This window comes from Paramisgurnus dabryanus, chromosome 8 (genome assembly GCF_030506205.2).
Source record: "Paramisgurnus dabryanus chromosome 8, PD_genome_1.1, whole genome shotgun sequence".
Lineage (NCBI taxonomy): Eukaryota > Metazoa > Chordata > Actinopteri > Cypriniformes > Cobitidae > Paramisgurnus > Paramisgurnus dabryanus.
Genome location: NC_133344.1, coordinates 37,427,728 through 37,445,637, shown reverse-complemented (window position 1 = coordinate 37,445,637; position 17,910 = coordinate 37,427,728). Strand labels below are relative to the sequence as shown.

The 17,910-nt window shown below is 38.0% G+C and overlaps 1 protein-coding gene and 1 long non-coding RNA gene across 3 annotated transcripts; both read left to right on the top strand.

Moving 5' to 3' along the window:
* The first annotated feature begins 654 nt into the window (after positions 1-654).
* LOC135771464 (P2Y purinoceptor 12-like) lies at positions 655-6,816 on the top strand. Of its 2 annotated transcripts, none has more exons than XM_065281716.2 (2): positions 655-843; positions 4,809-6,816. In XM_065281716.2, the coding sequence occupies exon 2, from the start codon at positions 4,823-4,825 to the stop codon at positions 5,861-5,863; it is 1,041 nt and encodes a 346-aa protein (XP_065137788.1). In that variant the 5' UTR covers positions 655-843; positions 4,809-4,822; the 3' UTR covers positions 5,864-6,816. The 2 variants fall into 2 exon arrangements, with proteins under 2 accessions (XP_065137788.1, XP_073671587.1); XM_073815486.1 differs by having other exon boundaries at positions 784-838.
* LOC135770532 (uncharacterized) lies at positions 904-3,496 on the top strand. Its single transcript, XR_010542678.2, has 6 exons — positions 904-1,157; positions 1,863-1,990; positions 2,311-2,408; positions 2,549-2,634; positions 2,715-2,829; positions 2,967-3,496. It is a non-coding gene; the product is annotated as an uncharacterized lncRNA (long non-coding RNA).
* Positions 6,817-17,910: the final 11,094 nt, after the last annotated feature.

The following is a 17,910-nucleotide window of genomic DNA, read 5'->3' as shown; positions in this document are numbered from 1 at the left end:
TTTCAGGAAGTGTGTTGGACATGAGTGAAGTGATTACACAATTATATCAGGTCACATGCTGCTTTGTCAACACTTACTGATACTCTTGTTGTAGAAACAAGGGAAAGTGAACAAAGCAACAGTGAAGGATTGTGAAACGCTGCAGTGTAGATTAACCGTCTGATTCACATTTTATATTGACTTGTTATATGGCACATATTTTAAAGAAAGAGGATAAGTTTAGATGTGTGCCGGCACACAACACTCCACAATGTATGTTTTCTTTTTACACAAGATTCCTATTTTAATTTTAGTTTCAAAAACAACATTCCTATTTTAATTTTAGTTTCTAAGAGCCGTGAGAAATAGAGAAGTGATTCAGACACAACTTACAAATGTTAGCACTGGAGCAAAGTTTGCATCCGAGTTTGTTAATCAAGTCAATATAAATAATGTTATTGTAAATGTGAAAAATTACACCACATGCAGGTGAAACACTTCACTTTATATCCTCAACACGTTAAATCCACAATGCTTGGATCTCTTCTCAAGAATGCTAGAATATATTTTTATATAAGCACTGGACGAAAATATTCCGACTTTATTCTATGAAAAGGATACAATTTATTGAATTGCTTTGTGCGTGTAGCTTTTGTTTAGTTAGTTACTTTAGTCACATCCCTGAATATAAGGTGTTAAGTTATAGGAACTGTGTAGGCTCTGTATGAGTCTGTATGGCAGGAAGCAGATGGGACGTTTCCTTTAAAAAAAAACCAAAGGTTTTTTTTGCTTGAAATGTGCCCATCAGAAGATACTGACATGAGGAACAGCTCAACACTTTCTATCTGGGACTCTTGTGGTAAAGTAAGTTCAGTGTTTCTTTACATTATCACAAATATTTAAGAATTAGATTTGATGTTCTACACAGCAAAATCACCAGTGTTAAATTTTCAGGGATGGTGTTAAATACACAGTGTTGATGCTGTTTTAACACTATCTGGTAATAAAATAACACTGCCATTGCTAGGCCAGTGTTATATCCACAACAGTGTCAGTGTTAAACAAGGGTGTTGTGAGATTTCACTCTGAGCGGTGTAAATCAAGCCACGCCTCCACTAAACATATCCTGTCAGGGATTTTACCGCCATTTTCTTTCACAGGAGGACTGAAGAGATCAGGTAAATCACTCTCATAATATTCACATGGTTTAGCTAAATTAAACTGTTATTTCTCTGTCTGACTCTACGCAGCCATATTCCAAAAAACCTAAATAAGATATTTTTCCCATTTTATTTCCCCTTTGTTCGTTATTTGGTTCAGTTTAATCAGAGCTACCTTGTGTTACGTTGTTCCCTTGTTAATTTAGTATAAAGTTAAACAGCTAGCTAAAAGTTTAAAACCAAGAAGGATAATTTTAACAGGAGATATGAACGAAAGAATTGAACCATGATAAAACGCGACATGCACTACAAATTGAAGGTATGAAATTAAGTTAAATGAAAGCTCGTTTATTCACCATATGATGCTCGTTATAAGGTAATCATATAGGCTAGATACCGTGAGTTAACGAGGTCGTTTACATGCACGTGAGTGCACGGATATCGGTTAATTATTCAAATTACTGAAAAACACGGAGAAAACCGCAACCGCATCGTCATGTGTTTTCCTAAGATGAATGCAAACAGGGCAAATATCGCCAAACCAACAATTAATTTGACCAAAACCTCACAATATATCATCATTTGTATGCACAGATTGCTGGATTGGATGCATTGTGTGTTGTAAGCTTTTCGTGGCGCTAGATGTCAGACAGATGCAAATGGCAAATACATACGGAAGTGTAAAACGTGTATGGCGAACATTTGTTTTTTCTGTCATTATAGATGCTAGTTTGGTGAAAGTTCACACTGAGTGCTTCAAATCATTCAGAAGAGATGCTGTTTTTAGGGCAGTTTATTAAAGAAGACCTGACATGGATGACTTCCAATGAGAAACGACTGCTAATACTTAAGTAAGTTTATATATTTATACATATAAATCATTTTATTTGACATAACTGAACAGTTAACCAATCTTTTTAGTATATGTAGTTTTGTACATATTATTATTATTATTAATCTGGAAAGAAACTCACATGACCTGCTGCCAACTTTAATAAAAATATATTATCTTCTCATACATCGTTTTGCTATTGATGTCATATTAAATAGCAATCAAATTGATTACTATTTTGAAAATGTATAAATGAAGATTCATATTGCCTTGAGTGCTGTTTTTAATATAAAAAGAATGTTGAGTTTTCAGAGTCTTCATTGTCATTTTTTGTGATAGGACCCTACCAGACTATATTTGAATACGGCATACCCATGAATTCTGGAACTGTTATTCCTTAACCCAGTTTGGAGGATAAGAGCTTACCAACTAGTTATGTGAGTACACACAGTACATTAATACTGTACACTGTCTCTAACATGATTTATTATACTGAAATGATTTTGATTCAAATAACGGTTAAAACTGCACCCTTTTTGGTATTTTCTTGACTCTTTTTGTCTTTGAAAATCTGCAGAAATATGCTGAGGTGATGTATTGCAAAATAGCCAACATACAACAATATGGATGACCCTCTGTCTGGTCAACAGGAGTTTAAATATGGTAAGTGTACATGGGTTTGCTACTTTTACGGTTTTAAAGTTTAACTGTATACTCATGGTGTTTAAATTCTGTTTTGCTAGGACGGGACAGTGATGTGGCAGCTCTTCCCTGGCTCATTCACCTCTTGCCTTCATTTGTAAAAGGAAGAAAGAAGAAAGAGGGTCAATGTGCAACTGAAGCTACTGATTGTGCTGTGTAAGTTTTTTAGTATTTTGTTCTAGTTATTTATTCAGCAGTTAGTTTGCTTGCATTGTTCACCCCATGTAAATGCATACAAGTTCATAAATACACATCAAATACATTCATCAAATACACCCTTTTAAAACACTTAGGTGATGAGCATCAATCCATGCTTTGAGAGGAATGAATCAGCACAGCCCTGCCTGCACTGCGTTGGGAACAGAAGTTGCATCCAGAATTTTTGCATCATTCTGGACCAAAAAGCCATTACCTCCATGATGAAGACCACTGATGCAGCCTTCCACTACATCATGAGTAAAACAACTACAGAACTAAATACCAGGTTGGAACGTATTTAAGAAAAATGAAACGTCTTTTGAATTGAAATGTCTGTTTTGTTATGGAAAAATCTTTAGTATTGTGAAGGATAAGCATTTCTGCCTGCCAGTAAGGTAATTGCAGTGTATTTTAATGTTCAAGTTTTGAGTAGGGTGGCTAATTTTTTTTAACTCTCATTTGATTTATTAAAGACCTTTTATAATAAGTGGTTTTCATGTCACTGCGCTGTGGTATAAGATAACTTTCATTATTCCATACTGTATTCTGTTTCTAATTGTAGCTGAGGTATTTAAATAAGCAGTGTTAAATGCAAAGTGTTGTGTGTATCAATGTAAATATTAAATGTGATATACTTTAATAAAAAGAGGTTTTTCAATATTTCTTGTCATTTGTCTTTTATAGAAACAACCCATTAGCAACAAAAGTGGCTATTTATCAGTATTTTAACACTTAACATTGTTGAATTCACATTACACCGGTGTTGACTTTAAATTAGGAGTGTTAATTTTTAACACTGTATTTCTGTGCCAACACCAGTGTAGTGTGGAAACAACAATGAATAGTGTTGAACAAAGTGTAAAATTTAACAATATTGAGTGTTAAATTAACATATAATGAGTGTTGTTAAATTAACACTACACTTTTGACTAAATTAACACAGTGTAGTGTGGACACATATACACACTTTTCCAGTGTTAAATTTGACACCCTGGGTGTTATTTTAACACCAGTGATTTTGCTGTGTACCTTGGTCATTTTATTTCTCTTTTCTTTCAAAGACTCAAATATGTTGTGTTCTTATTGTTCCTGTAGCTCAGTGGTAGAGCTTTGCTTTAGTAATGTGGGTTCAATTCCAAGGAACACACATATTGATACAATATATACCTTGTTAAGTTGATTTGGATAAAATACATAAATGTAAATTTTGTAATATTTATTTTGCATTTAAATAGAGTATAATCCAGTTATCATTTCAGAACATGAAACAGTTACTTTGCATTTTTATTCTAATGATGAACAACATTTTTGTGGAATTAATAATAAATAATACATGAAATCAAGAAGGAGACCTTTTAAGGTTGAGCATATTATGTGTACACTCTGGTATATTTCACATTTTAAAATGTGTAGCATTCAATTCAGTTTTATTTGTATAGCACATTTACAACATAACATAACAAAATGGCAAAACAGAATGAAAATAAAAAATAACTAAGATAATGCACTAAGTTAAGAGTCTAAAGCACAAGAAAACAGGTACGTCAGAGAAGGGGCCAATCCAATATCTAGAGCCAGGGCAATCCAGAGTCTAGGTCCTGCCATCGCGAAAGCATGCTCTCCTCGACGCTTAAGTCTTATGTGGGGGACACCCAAAAGAACCTGATCCAGGAACGGAGGCTTCTAGGTGGGATGTATGGTTGTAAGAGTTCAGAGAGATTAGCGGGAGCTAAAGATTTGTAAACAAAGAGGAGAATTTTAAAGTAAATTCTCTGATAATTTGGCATCCAATAGGCACTTCGAAAAAGCATGTCATCCAGATATTTGGCACATAATACTCTATACATATAGTGTATACTGGAGAAACAGTATACAGAGTGGAAGGGAATTATGAATGCAGACAGTAAATGTTTTATTTTGCTTTTTGTCTTCATCAGGACTCAATTTATCCATGGCGTTCACAACAGTACGGACCGGAGTCACGGACACTTACTCCAATCAGACCGCTGGAAATCACTCATCAGATGGCTGTTCACGTGAAAGTCCTCTGAAGACAATAATGTTTCCCATTCTCTACAGTATTCTTTTAATCCTGGGCCTGTCTCTGAATGGCTTGGCAGCATGGGTCTTCCTCAGGATCCCCAGCAAATCTCACTTTATCATCTACTTGAAAAACATCGTTGTGGCTGATATTATCATGACTCTCACTTTCCCTTTTAAGATCCTCAGCGACTCAAACGTAGCATCCGTAGGGATGCGTGTCTTCGTCTGCCGTGTGTCATCCGTGCTCTTCTACCTCACTATGTATATCAGCATTCTGTTTTTTGGTCTGATAAGCATCGATCGCTGTAGAAAGACCATGTGGCCTTTTGTCAGCACCAGCCAGAGACACCTGCTGCACAGAAAGCTGCTCTCAGGCTTCATATGGGCCTCGCTCGTGGCTCTTTGCCTACCAAACATAATTTTGACTAGTCGTCCAAACACTTCGGCTCATTTTAAGTGCAGTGACCTGAAGACATCGATGGGACTACGATGGCATGAGGTGGTCAACCATATTTGCCAGGTGATCTTCTGGGGAAACCTGATAGTTGTGATAATATGTTACGTTCTCATTTCAAAAGAGCTTTATAAGTCTATTGCTCGAACGAGATCTCAACATGCAGTGAGCCAGGGACAGCAGAAGAAAACCATTATACAGTTGAATGTCTTCCTTGTATTGGCCGTCTTCTTCGTTTGCTTCGTACCATTTCATTTTGCCCGAGTGCCGTACACCATCAGCCAGACAAGAGGAAAGATGTTTAACTGCCAGGATAAGTTGTTATTCTTCCAGTTGAAGGAGAGCACGCTGTGGCTTTCCTCTCTCAATGCTGTGCTGGATCCACTCATCTACTTCTTCCTCTGCAAGTCTTTCAGGAGATCTCTCTTTAACACTCTCAGTATCTCTCCTGGATGCTGCAGAGATCTCGGGACAGACACGGTGAGCACAGGGTAATATACCCAGACATGATAGATGGAGAACTTTTCTATTTTATGTTTTCTGAACATTCCCTTATAATATGATCGTGGCAATGAGCTTTCCTATATGTTTATCCTGGGAAATGATCTGTGCTTAAACTGACTCATGCTTTGTTATAATTACATGAATGATCTCATAACACCTGTCAATATTTCACCTCCAAAACCAAATAAAAAATAAATAAAAAATTGCATTTATTAAGATTGCATAACAAGATGTTAAATTATTTAAAATAGTGATTTTGTTGTACTGCTTTCATTAATATTGATTTAAAGAAAGCAATATTACTATACATCAGTAATGAAGCGAGAATCACATTTTAAAACGTTTGGATTGCAGTAGTAATTTTGGTAACACATTAAAATAAGGTTCATTAGTTAACATTAGATAACTACATTAGTTAACATTCATTAATCTTTGTTAATGTTATTTTCAGCAATTACTAATACTTTTTTAAAATCTTGTTAACGTTAGTTAATGCACTGTGAACTAACATGAACAAACAATTAAAAGCTTTATTTCTATTAACTAACATTAACAAAAATTAATAAATACTGTAACAAATGCATTGCTCATGGTTTATTCATGTTAGGTAAAAAATTAACTAATGTTAACTAATGAACCTTATTGTAAAGTGTTACAGTCATTTTTTATTGTGAAAAAAAATTGCTTAATTGCAAATAATATATTAAGATCAAAATTGGTGTGCAAAATATTGTTCTTTCTGCAAAATATTATATTTTCTATGTTTTGATGAAATTAATTTATATACAAACACATGTGCTGTTTTTCTTTATACAAAAGGCTTTAATACAGAGTGAGAGTTCAAGTCAAATGAGAATAATGTTAGATTTAACAAGGTTTAACTTCATCAATAAAATGAATGCAGATTTTGTTATTTCCATATGTAACACAATCATGTATTTTACAATAAAAATATTCATAATAATTTAAATAATTGTGTTTCACTATAAATCACTGTGTACAATTGTGTACAGTGATTAGTGTAAAATGTTCATGAATGACTAATTTAAGTCTGGACAAAATGACTGAACGTGGGCAGCACAGAACGAGTGAGAAGACGTTCATGTATGCAACAACAAACACTGTTCGTGCACATTTTTTTGAAGTTGAACTTCCTTAAACCTGACACAGTGTTTAAAGTACACCACAGATGGTGCAAGAAAAAAACAGTGTGATGTGAGCACTGAGTAGAATTCAAAAACATCTGTCTGTATGGCCAGGTTTACATGTCTTTATTTAGCAGACACTTTAACACAAACTTTTTAAAAGACTTTTATTATTAGTAATAAACTATTAGAAGTGCATGTGAATTAAAGATTGTCTGCAGTTTTCATCACTGATCAGAAACGCTGTCCAGAAAACATTCAGTCTTGCTGTGATGTCATGTACACATGACAAAATACTTCATGTAAGGCAACAGTGTGGTGGATCATGTGCTAGTTTTTAGAGCCATGCAATGTAATTGCTTATAAACAAAAATCAGTTTGCTATCGAAGGAGGATCCTATACTGGAACTTTGTGTAGCCGTTGAGAATTTTGCAAAATAAACATTGCACCATGCCTGAAGCCACAACTCTATGGGAGTAGAGAGGGGAACTCACTCACTCAAAGCTGCATGCTGCGGTGTCAGAATCTAGAACGTGTGTAGTGTTATTTAAGAGGAGATAGATTCACCAATGTGACAAATGTAAAAAAACAAAAACCTCGACCGGCCCAAAAGTGAAGCGGCCCACCGGGAATTCTCACGATTACCCAACCCGGGCCTGATACACATTCAAGGCATTTTGCAACACAAATTGGTCTTTTCATAAAGTCTACTAACTACATTATTTTATAGAGCTATCAGTTATTTCAAAGCAGCTTTACAAAGATCACTTTCATAATAAACAAGCCACTGGGTGAAAGAACACATTAAAGAGAAAAGAGAAGGAAGTCAGTCTGAGGAGAAAACAAGACTTAAGGAGTGATCCACACTTTTCTGGCTGAAAGATAGATTGACGAAACTATATTTATATATTATATTGTATATCATTTCACGTTAACATTTAAGATACGTTACATTATTTTACCATAAGTTACAGCATTTTTCACATAGTGGGAGAGTTTGGTAAAAATTCAACCAAGATTAACAAAAATGGCCCTCAAAAATGTTAATCTATTAGTATGGGAAAGACACTAGAGACCAGGGGTCACTAGCTAGTAGTGTATCATGAAACCGTATCAGACTCTTCTATTTTGATAGAGGTACTCTAAATTTAGCAATTCAGGCAGTCAGGAATTAAAGTATAACCACTAGTATATAAAAACTAACCAGAAACAGTAGGGTGTGTTGGTTAATCAGGGATTGTAACGGCAAATCAAGGTGAGAAAGCAAGTGCAAGTAAAAGGACATTTATTGATCACAGTCAGACACACGAGTCACACAAAAACAGGATAACAGGTGAATGAGGCGAAGTCCATGGAGTGAAGAGTGGATGGGATTCCAGAGACATAAACGATCCAGTGACGAAAAAAACAGAGAACAGGAACGAGAGACCAGGCACTCATCTGATGTGTTGCACATGTTCCTGGAGAGACGAAGAAAAATTATATATCTCATCCAGGTAAACATATATAAACTGATATACCATGTCTCTCAACACGTCATTAATGAGTGCTTGGAAAACTCCTGGCGAGTCGGAGAGGCCGAAGGACATCACCACGTATTCAAAGTGCCCTATAGTGGTCTTAAAAGCTGTTTTCCACTCATCCCCCTTCCTGATGCGGACCAAATAATAAGCTTTACGTAAATCCAGTTTTGTGAAGATGGATGCTCCCTGTAGCATCTCGAAGGCCGAAGACATCAACGGCAAAGAACGCGTATTCTTTACTGTGATGTTGTTCAACTCTAGGTAATCAATACAAGGTCTCAGAGAACCATCCTTCTAACAAACTAAAAAATCCTAGGTGCTAGAGAATCATAAACATACGTATTTCCCCATGACCTCCCTCTCTGGAATGGAAAGAGAGTAAAGCTTGCCCTTAGGCGGGGACTTACCAAAAACTAACTCTATGGCACAGTCATAGGGACGATGTGGAGGAAGAGAAGCAGCGCGGGACTTACTGTACACTTACTTCAGGTCCAGGTACTCCGCGGGCACGTTTGACAAAACCGTTGACTCCTCCTGAAAGAAAGAAACAGACACAGTAGGACAAGCATAAACAAGACTCATGACAACATTCACCCCACAAGGTGATGGTGTCGGAACCCCAATCCACTCGTGGGTTGTGTTTAACCAGCCAGGGGTGACCAAAGACAATGGGTGCCACAGGGGAGTCCTTGAGGAGGAAGGGCAGGGTTTCGGTGTGGTTGCTGGAGGTGAGGAGAGTAATAGGTCCTGTGGCGTAGGTAACGTAGGGCAGTCTCTGGCCATTGAGTGTGCTGATGGTGATCTGGTGTGAAAGGGGAGTAATAGAGAGTCTAGTGTTGTGTAAGGGTGGAGTCCATAAAGTTACCTTTGGCTCCTGAGTCCAGTGACAGGTGTGAGTGTGGTTGGCCCATCTCAGTTTCACTGGAAGGAGAGTAGATGATGTTGAGGACTTCCCGGCGGAGATCCCACCCGATAGTAGCCTTTAAGTTTACTACCGGGCTGGCTCTTTTATCGGACAGGAGAGTAGAAAATGTCCAGAGCCACCGCAATACATGCAGAGTCCTCGGGACCTCAGCATCTCACTCTCCTACCAGGTCAGTCGAGCTCTACCCACCTGCATGGGTTTGTGATCGATGACGGGACCGGCGTGTTCTCCCTGCTTTAGTTGCCACTCTCCAGGTTGCCGGTGAGACGACAGGCATGTGCCCCCAGTCAATCTATACGAGCATCCAAGCGGAGTGCCAAGTCGACGAGTCCGTTGAGGCTGGTTGGCAACTCAATAAGGTAGATCTCCTTGTGAACACGGTCGGCCAGCCCATGCAGGCCTCCTCGTTCCACTTGCACGGGCCGCCAAAGTGCGGAAATTGATGAAATAATCCAGAGTTTCCCCTGCTTGAGATCCGCCAGCTCTCGGGCTGCCTTATTGCCGGCTACGGCCCGGTCGATAACCCACTCCCTCTCCAAGAAGATGAAGAGGAACGAGGCATAGTAGTTGCGCATTTGTTGTGTAAACTCCCGAGTGATCACTGCCATGTTGTGCCTGGCTCCAGTTTAGCGTTTGTGTTCTTGCCTTGTCAAGTGTTATGTAAACTCACTTTGGTTTGCTCTCAGGATTTAGTTGAGTCGTGTGTAAAACACACGGTCTGAGTCCCTCTCTCCAGTTTTGTGGATTACTTTTATCTGTGGACTTTGTCTACCTTTGGATTTTGGTCTCCTGTGATTTCCAATGGGTTTATGAGACAGTGGTTTTCCTGTGGATTATTTGTAGATTATTTATTGTGGATTCTCTGTTTTGCTCTCTCTCTCTCTTCAGTTCCACCGTCTGTGTGTCTCGTCTTTAGGGTGGAGCCAATGGACTCTTGTGACTGTGCCCAAAGAGAATACCACTGTGGTAAATGTTATTGACTCTCTCCAGTTCTGCCGGTTGTGTGTCTCATCTTTAGGCAGGAGCCAATGGACTTTTGTGACTGTGCCCACAGAGAATACCACTGTGGAGCTGGACCGGACACATTCAACCTTGGAAACCCTGGCTGCCTGCTACCTTGGAAAAGGTGTTTCTTGTGTCTCCACCTCCAGTCTCCGTTTCCGGACTCCGCCTCAGCCCTCCGGTCCTTCAGCTTTACCTCGTCTCTGGACTCCTTTTTCTTCATTGTGGCCTGACATCCCACTTGCTCCACCAGGCTCACTCATTCCTATGGCTCCGCCTTTGTCAGTCATTGTCCCGCCTCCACCTCAGGATTACACAAGTGTAGGGACAAGTGTTGTGAATTAGCTTTATCTAAAACACTATGTCCCTATCTAAATAAACTTAAATAAATAAAAATTAATAATAAAACACTCCTCAGGCAAAGCCTTATCCGTCCATCCCACTGGCTCTGTTGGGCTCAAAATTCTTCTTAGCCCCCCTAAAAATGTTCTATGTTAGCTCTATGAACTGAACATGGATTCCTGATCGTAAAGTCCTCTTTAAATTTCACATGAAAAAGACAGCAGGGCAGAATTTGGCTTTTTCCCCTCGCCAACTTTCAGCACGTTTAGCCCATCTATGCAATACAGTGGAAACATCTAACGAGGTGGCGGAGCTAAGGGCACCCAAATTTAATGCGCTACTTTTACTCCCTACAAAAATTTATTTCCCATTAATTGACACAGTATAGCATATTGTTAAAAACAAATATTAAGAAAATATTCACGTACGGTTGCAAATTTTACATAATGATTTCATCATAGACTGGATTAGGGTGCGTATTTGTCTTTCTGTGGAGTGATTAAAGTATATGTTTATAGATTGAGCTTTCTTTTTCTCTTTGTACTGTTTAACAGCAGAACTCAATGCCATGTTTTTATTCTTGAAGTGATATTTTTACTGTATGAGAATGAGATTAACTGTGTTGGACTGGCGCCTTGAACTTGAAAACATGACGCGCATCTTGTTCGAGGCACAGTGCTTTCTACCCAACAATAGCACACGTGCACAGAGCTGAATGAGTTCATGTTCACATCTTTTTGGTTAACAGACAAATACACATAAATAAACATGTTTTAAAATAGCTGTCTTAGTAAGTATCATAGTCTGTGGCGGCGTTTCGTATGGCATAATTTCCTTTGGGCGTAAAAGAAGGACATTCTCAAATAACGAATCTATAAAACCACATGATATGGGTACATCAGTGGCGAGGCCAGAAGTTTTAAACTAATGGACATTGATAAAATAGGGTGGACCTCAATGCCTCCTCTCAAATTACATAATTTTACAATATAGTGGTTCAACGGATTACATTAAGTTTTTTGAGTCAAGGATCAAACAATTTGGATCGGCAAAAATTGGAAATAAGGAAAATTAAATATTTTTTTATAAAACTATAAAAAATATTTTAAGTATTTAGGAACAGAAATAGAATAAAATGAATAGTAACACTGACTTCTTCATTCTATCAATTAAATACATTTAATCTTTTTAAAGCTACAGAAATGATTTTCCTTTTGTCTTCTGTTGTTTAAAGGGACACTTCACCTATTTGCATAAAGCTTTGTAAAGTTAGAACCCCAGTCATGTTTTTGAATGGTCATGCATCATTTCCTCAATTGCCACTGAGACAGGAGAAATACAGATTTCAGTGTTGCACTTCCTTCTTTCAATGATGTAAAATCATCATTTTGCATCATTGAAAGAAGGAAGTCCAATATCTTTGTTGAGGGGGTGAGACTACAAACCCCCCTTTTCTCTGTCAAATAGGCACCAAATTCTAAATGTATGTTACATTTCGACTACAAATATGACACACTTTCAATAAAGATTAATGTTTCTACGGGTGAAATGCTCCTTTAATTAACATAATGGCACAAACATAAACCGATTTCTTGAGGGCACTGCAACTTTAACTCTTTCACCGCCAGTGTTTTTAAAAAAAGTTGCCAGCCAGCGCTAGCGTTTTTCATGATTTTCACCAAAGTTTAATGCCTTCCAGAAAATGTTCTTCTTTAAATATATAAACATACAATATACCAAATGAAAGAACAGACCCTCTGCTTTCAAACAAAAAAAACCCGTTTCATCCTACCTTTAGTGGTTCTTTTGCAATCAGCTTTTGAATATGGGTAGGTTTCTGCAAAAACACCATATTTTGAGCAAAAAGCAGAGATAATTCCATTTTTGTGACGGACTTTTCATAGAGATCCCATTCAGAGCGATCTTTAAAACAGACACGGACATGCAGCCGCTTCCCATAGGGCAATACTTCCGGGTTTAAAAAGTTGTGGAAGGGCGCCACCTGGTGGATAATAGCGGTATTAGGAAAAGACGGAAAATCTCGTCATTGGCGGGGAAGCGTTTTCACTTAATTGACGAGATATCTCGTCAATGGCGGGGAAAGAGTTAAAACTGAAACTGATTTCTTTCTGAACTGTTTACATTCACATTAAGGCATAACTGACTTGAGACTACTTGCCAAGACAACTTGGTAAAGCGCCCAGGGTAGCGTAGTGAATGTCCTCTGCTCCGTTTGTGTTCACTACTGCTGCTTGTTATCCATCCGATTTTATGAGGAAATTAATTGAAATCAGAATTTAAGTCCATTGTATTTCTTTATTAGTCTGCAAGTCTGATTTGCGCGCTTCACTATTGTTTGCGGTTGTTTAATTTTCATCATTTTTCCAAGGCATTCTCACAGATCTCTGCATTTTTCCGTGGCCCTGCCACAGACTTTCTTTTCCGTGGAATTCTCACGGATTGGTTACTTTAGATTTGGTGTTTGCGTTAGTATGTCACTTTAAAGGTGCCCTTCCTGTTGACGTTCGAAGTGTTGTCAAACAAAACGGAGCTAATGCTGTGTTCCAGGCAACCTGTAACCCGTAAATCACGACTTCAAAACCACGACTCACGACTCTGAACTGGGAGTACATCGATCTAGTACGAGTTCACGTGTGGGAGGTCATGGGTTTGACTGCCGTTCCAGTGCATTTTCACAGGTAGAAGGTTGTAAAAACACGGGTTACGGGCTGCCTGGAACGCATACTCCCAGTTTAGAGTCGTAAGTCGTGGTTTTGAAGTCGTAATTCACATGCTCAAAAACCTGCCTGGAATGCAGCATAACTCCTCCCCCCCCTCCCTTCCATGCTTTCTTAACGAGTCATAATTGTGCCCAACCCCTACTCCCAAATCCTTCTTGTTGTTTATTGGCTGGAACACTTTGTTATGTTTCGTGGTGGTAGGTTTGAACACCTTGTTTTTGTTGCAGTTTGCCTGCAGAGCCCGCTATTTTTTTACAGGCAGCTAGCAGATAGTGCAAAGATGTTTACTGTATGAAACAAAAAATGTTTTATGGCCTAAAACGCTTGAATTTTCTTACAGCACCTTTAAGTATTAGTTTCTACTATTTTTTCTGATGTATTTTTTTTTATATTTTCTTAACTTTAACCAGTTGTCGCCTGGCGTTAAGGTTAGAGTTGGGTTTGGGTAGAGATGTCATTTTATGTCAATCTAACCCTAAACCGAAGCGACAATGGTAAGAAAAAAGGGCAAAACAGTTGAGTAACCAATCCGTGGGAATGCCACGGAAAAATGCGGAGATCCGTGAGAATGCCACAGAAAAATGAGCAAAAAATTCCGTGACTATCCCGGAAATACGGAAATTCGTGAGATCAGGTTGTTAATTTTACCTCAGACTCAGAGACTAACATTATTTTACTTTATTCTTTTGGTATATTTTGGTTTTTGATCGATTTGACATGTCTATAAGAAGAGAATATAGAAGCGTTTGATTGAAGGTTTTAATTGTCATTTCGTACCTCACAGATTATTTTAGCAAATTCTTTATCTCTTTCTTCATTTAGTAACTTAAATATGTGTGAACAAAAATCGATTTGACATGTCTTATAAAGAGAATATGATGTAAGGGTATTTGATAATGTTTTAACTAAAAACGGATAGGCGACTAAGTGGCAAAATCTAAGTGTTTATTTATCTGTCAATAAATGTCTGTTTTAAGTCTTCTATATTGTGTTGAAGTCATTATCGTTTTATAAAATACAAGGAGTGTGCGTCTGCGCTATGTGTGTGCTCATAAAAAAACAGCTCTTTTTGCTCTTAAATTGTTTATAATCACTTGAATGTTAACACTTGTAAGGTTAAATACACATGCAAATGATAAACTTTCTATATTAAGTTATTTGTTTCTGAATGATGCTTATTTGAGCGATTATTATTAAAGAGATTATTATAATTTATGCATGATTTCTTCTGCTTTTATTTTGTGTCTCTTCTGACTGGGTGGGCCATAGGCATTTTTATCTAATGTGGGTAATATGAATTACAGTAATCAGCAATCATGAGATTCATTCATGCTTTTTGATACAGTTTGCATATTCTTACAGGGCTCGTCGTGCCCTTAAATTATGTCTTTGCTGCGACTGAGCATAGGCTACAACATACCCTTTCATACGTACATTTTTCCAAGGAGACCATTATTTTGAATGTGTCACTTTATGACGTGTCATTGCTTGTCACGGACACACCGCAGCAGCAACAGCGCTGAATGAATGATGATCTGCTAGTCATTTTTCCTTTTTATTCAGAATATTCACAAATGTGTTATGACCGTGACACATTTAAATATTTAGGTTTAAATATAACACATTTTTCAAATATTGCACAAATAAATTGTGGGATTCATTTTTTTTTAAACAGAGCAGTGACCAGAGCCTTTTAAAAAAGTGGACGGAAAGGTGTGAGTGTGCCTAAAATGGCCTGTAAGAAATAAAAAGGTGATTGGGTCGAGGGGGTAGGTGGTTGGTAAAGATAAGTTTAGTAACTTCAGTGTCAGTCACTGGAGAAAAAGACGAGAAATAGATGTCGGATGTGAGTGTAGTGTGTTTTGAGGTTTGTCATGGTGAAAATCAGTTGCAGACGGATGATGTTTTGTTAGTGAAAAACTTTGCAATGAAGAAGTGGAGTATTCTGTAGTAGGCTAAAGCCTGTTTAATGAAAAGAGGACATTGAAATCCATGTTTTGTTCATGATTATGAGAACTGTGAATATGTGAGTAAAACAAAAGGGAAACATTTGTGATTTAAATTGCAATATATGATGTGAATGTGATGATAAACATTATATGATGTATTTACAGTCATCCAGGTCCCAAGCATTGCCGGTTCTAGACAAATTTCACTAGGGGGCCAAGGAGGGGCCGTTGTTTAACCAGAGGGGTACAGAGGGGTATTATGAGATACACGTCCAAGAAATAAATGTGATATACAAATTTGAAATAAATGTGCATATACATAAAGAAAAACAGACACCCCACAAAATTAAATGGTAGAAAATGGTTGTTCTGTGTAGTATGGACTCATTAATGTGTTTTTGGACTGATCCTTAAATTGTCATTATCTTTGCCTCCTATAGAGGGCGCCTAGCGCTTCTGAGTAATGCTGAGTTTACACCAACCGCGGTTCGGGCATCAAAATCGCGTCTACCGTGCGTGGTTTACCGGAGTAGACGCAAGCATTTGACACGCGTCAAAGGCAAACTCCGCTTCTTGTGAGAGGGGCAAGTGCTATGCGGTTGTCTGTTTGCAAGATGACTGATGTTTATTGTGCATTTATCAAGAGAGTTACCAGTTTGTATTTGGTAACCTTACTATATGGGGAAAATAAATGACGCGGGTCGATAAACGTCACGTGACTCAAAAGTGAAGTATGTATTACAATTACCAGGTTGCTCAATGTCATCACTGACACTCTTCCAAGCGAGGTCCTTTTTATTCCTGTCTCCTCTATAGAAATAAGAACTTGTGTCGTATAGCTCCGGGTGACTGCTTATTGCCAATATCAAGCGTTGGTTGAATGAGTGACTCCGGGCGGGGCTGCCACCACAGCAGCAAGCAGGCTCCAGATTGGTTAACGCGGCGCGAAATTCTGCCAAAGTTCAAATTTTTCAACTCTGGCGTCAGCCACAAATTCGCGCTCAATTTCGCGCCTTTCACGCACGCGACCTCCTGACGCGCGTCAACGTGTCTTCACATTGACTTAACATTGAAATCACTCGCGCTTCATGCCTCTACCGCGGTTGCTGTAAACGCAGCATAAGAGAGACTGCAGAGCTCAGGTCAGAGTTCATTAAACATTGCAAGAGCTCAGCAGCATAAACGTGTGTCTCTTATTTCTCTGCAGGTGAGCAAAAATATGGTTCGTCAATCACTTAAAAGGAAACTAAATCAGTCATGATGAAGGTATTGTGATATGTTTGAGAGATTAATAATGCAATTACGGTTGTTTAAAAAAGTTATTTAGTTAGTTTTGTTGAATTTATAATTAAATTGAGTAATTCAGGAACGAATATGCACAGAAACCGTAAAATATATGCAAGTATGTACACAAAATGAGTTCATAAATGTGTTATAAGAGTTTTACATATGGATTGTGAGTTTAAAAGGATGTGTATATGAGTTTAATGTGTATTTGAGTCTGAGCCAAAATGGTGGTGTGTGTATTTGAGTTAGAGCCAAAATGGCGGCGCCCATGTGGAAAATAACGTGAAACAAAATGGCGGACATTGAAACATTGAGGACATTAAAATCCATGTTTTGTTCATGATTATGAGAACTCTGTTCTATGCCCTATTGACTTACAGGAACCAATATGGACTTTGGCAGGGTTGCCAACTCTCACGCATCTGGCATGAGACTCACGCATTCAGCCTCAATCTCACACTCTCACACACAAAAAAAGAAATCTCACGCTAAAATAGACATTCTTCTCTGCTGTATTTTTTTCACTCATTTAGCTTCTTGTGCCGCCACGCTGACCGATCTGCATGTGACGTCTTAGCACCGCGAGACCGATTCAACAGTAAATGACTCAGTATGCATTTAAATCGATCTCGCGGTTGTATGATGTCACAAGCCAACAGGTCTGCGCTGCGCCCCATAAAGTATGAAAAAGTCAAATTGACTCCCAAATGATGAATCAAATCACAGACAGAGGTACAACTCAAAGGAGGACAGCTGCGCGATTCCTCAGAGTGAAAGTGCAAGAAAGATGTAAGTAATTAAACGCTGATAATTATACAGCTGTACAATGAATAGATTCACAGCCTTGAACGCGTAAATCTGACGCATCGTGTGTGGCACAAAGCTTAAATAAGCCCATGTTCGTCTTTTTGCTTAAACAGACAAATTCACATAACATTTGTGAATGTAGCTGTCTTAATGAGTATCATGGTAAACAACTGATTATGTCTTAACCGAATGTAAACATTTTATTGCATTCGGTCTAAAGCCTGCCTAATAAACACTATCCATTTTGAAGTAATAAACAAAAAAAAAGAAAATCACTCACTTGTCTTGTCTGTAACTTCTGTAACTTAAGGATTAA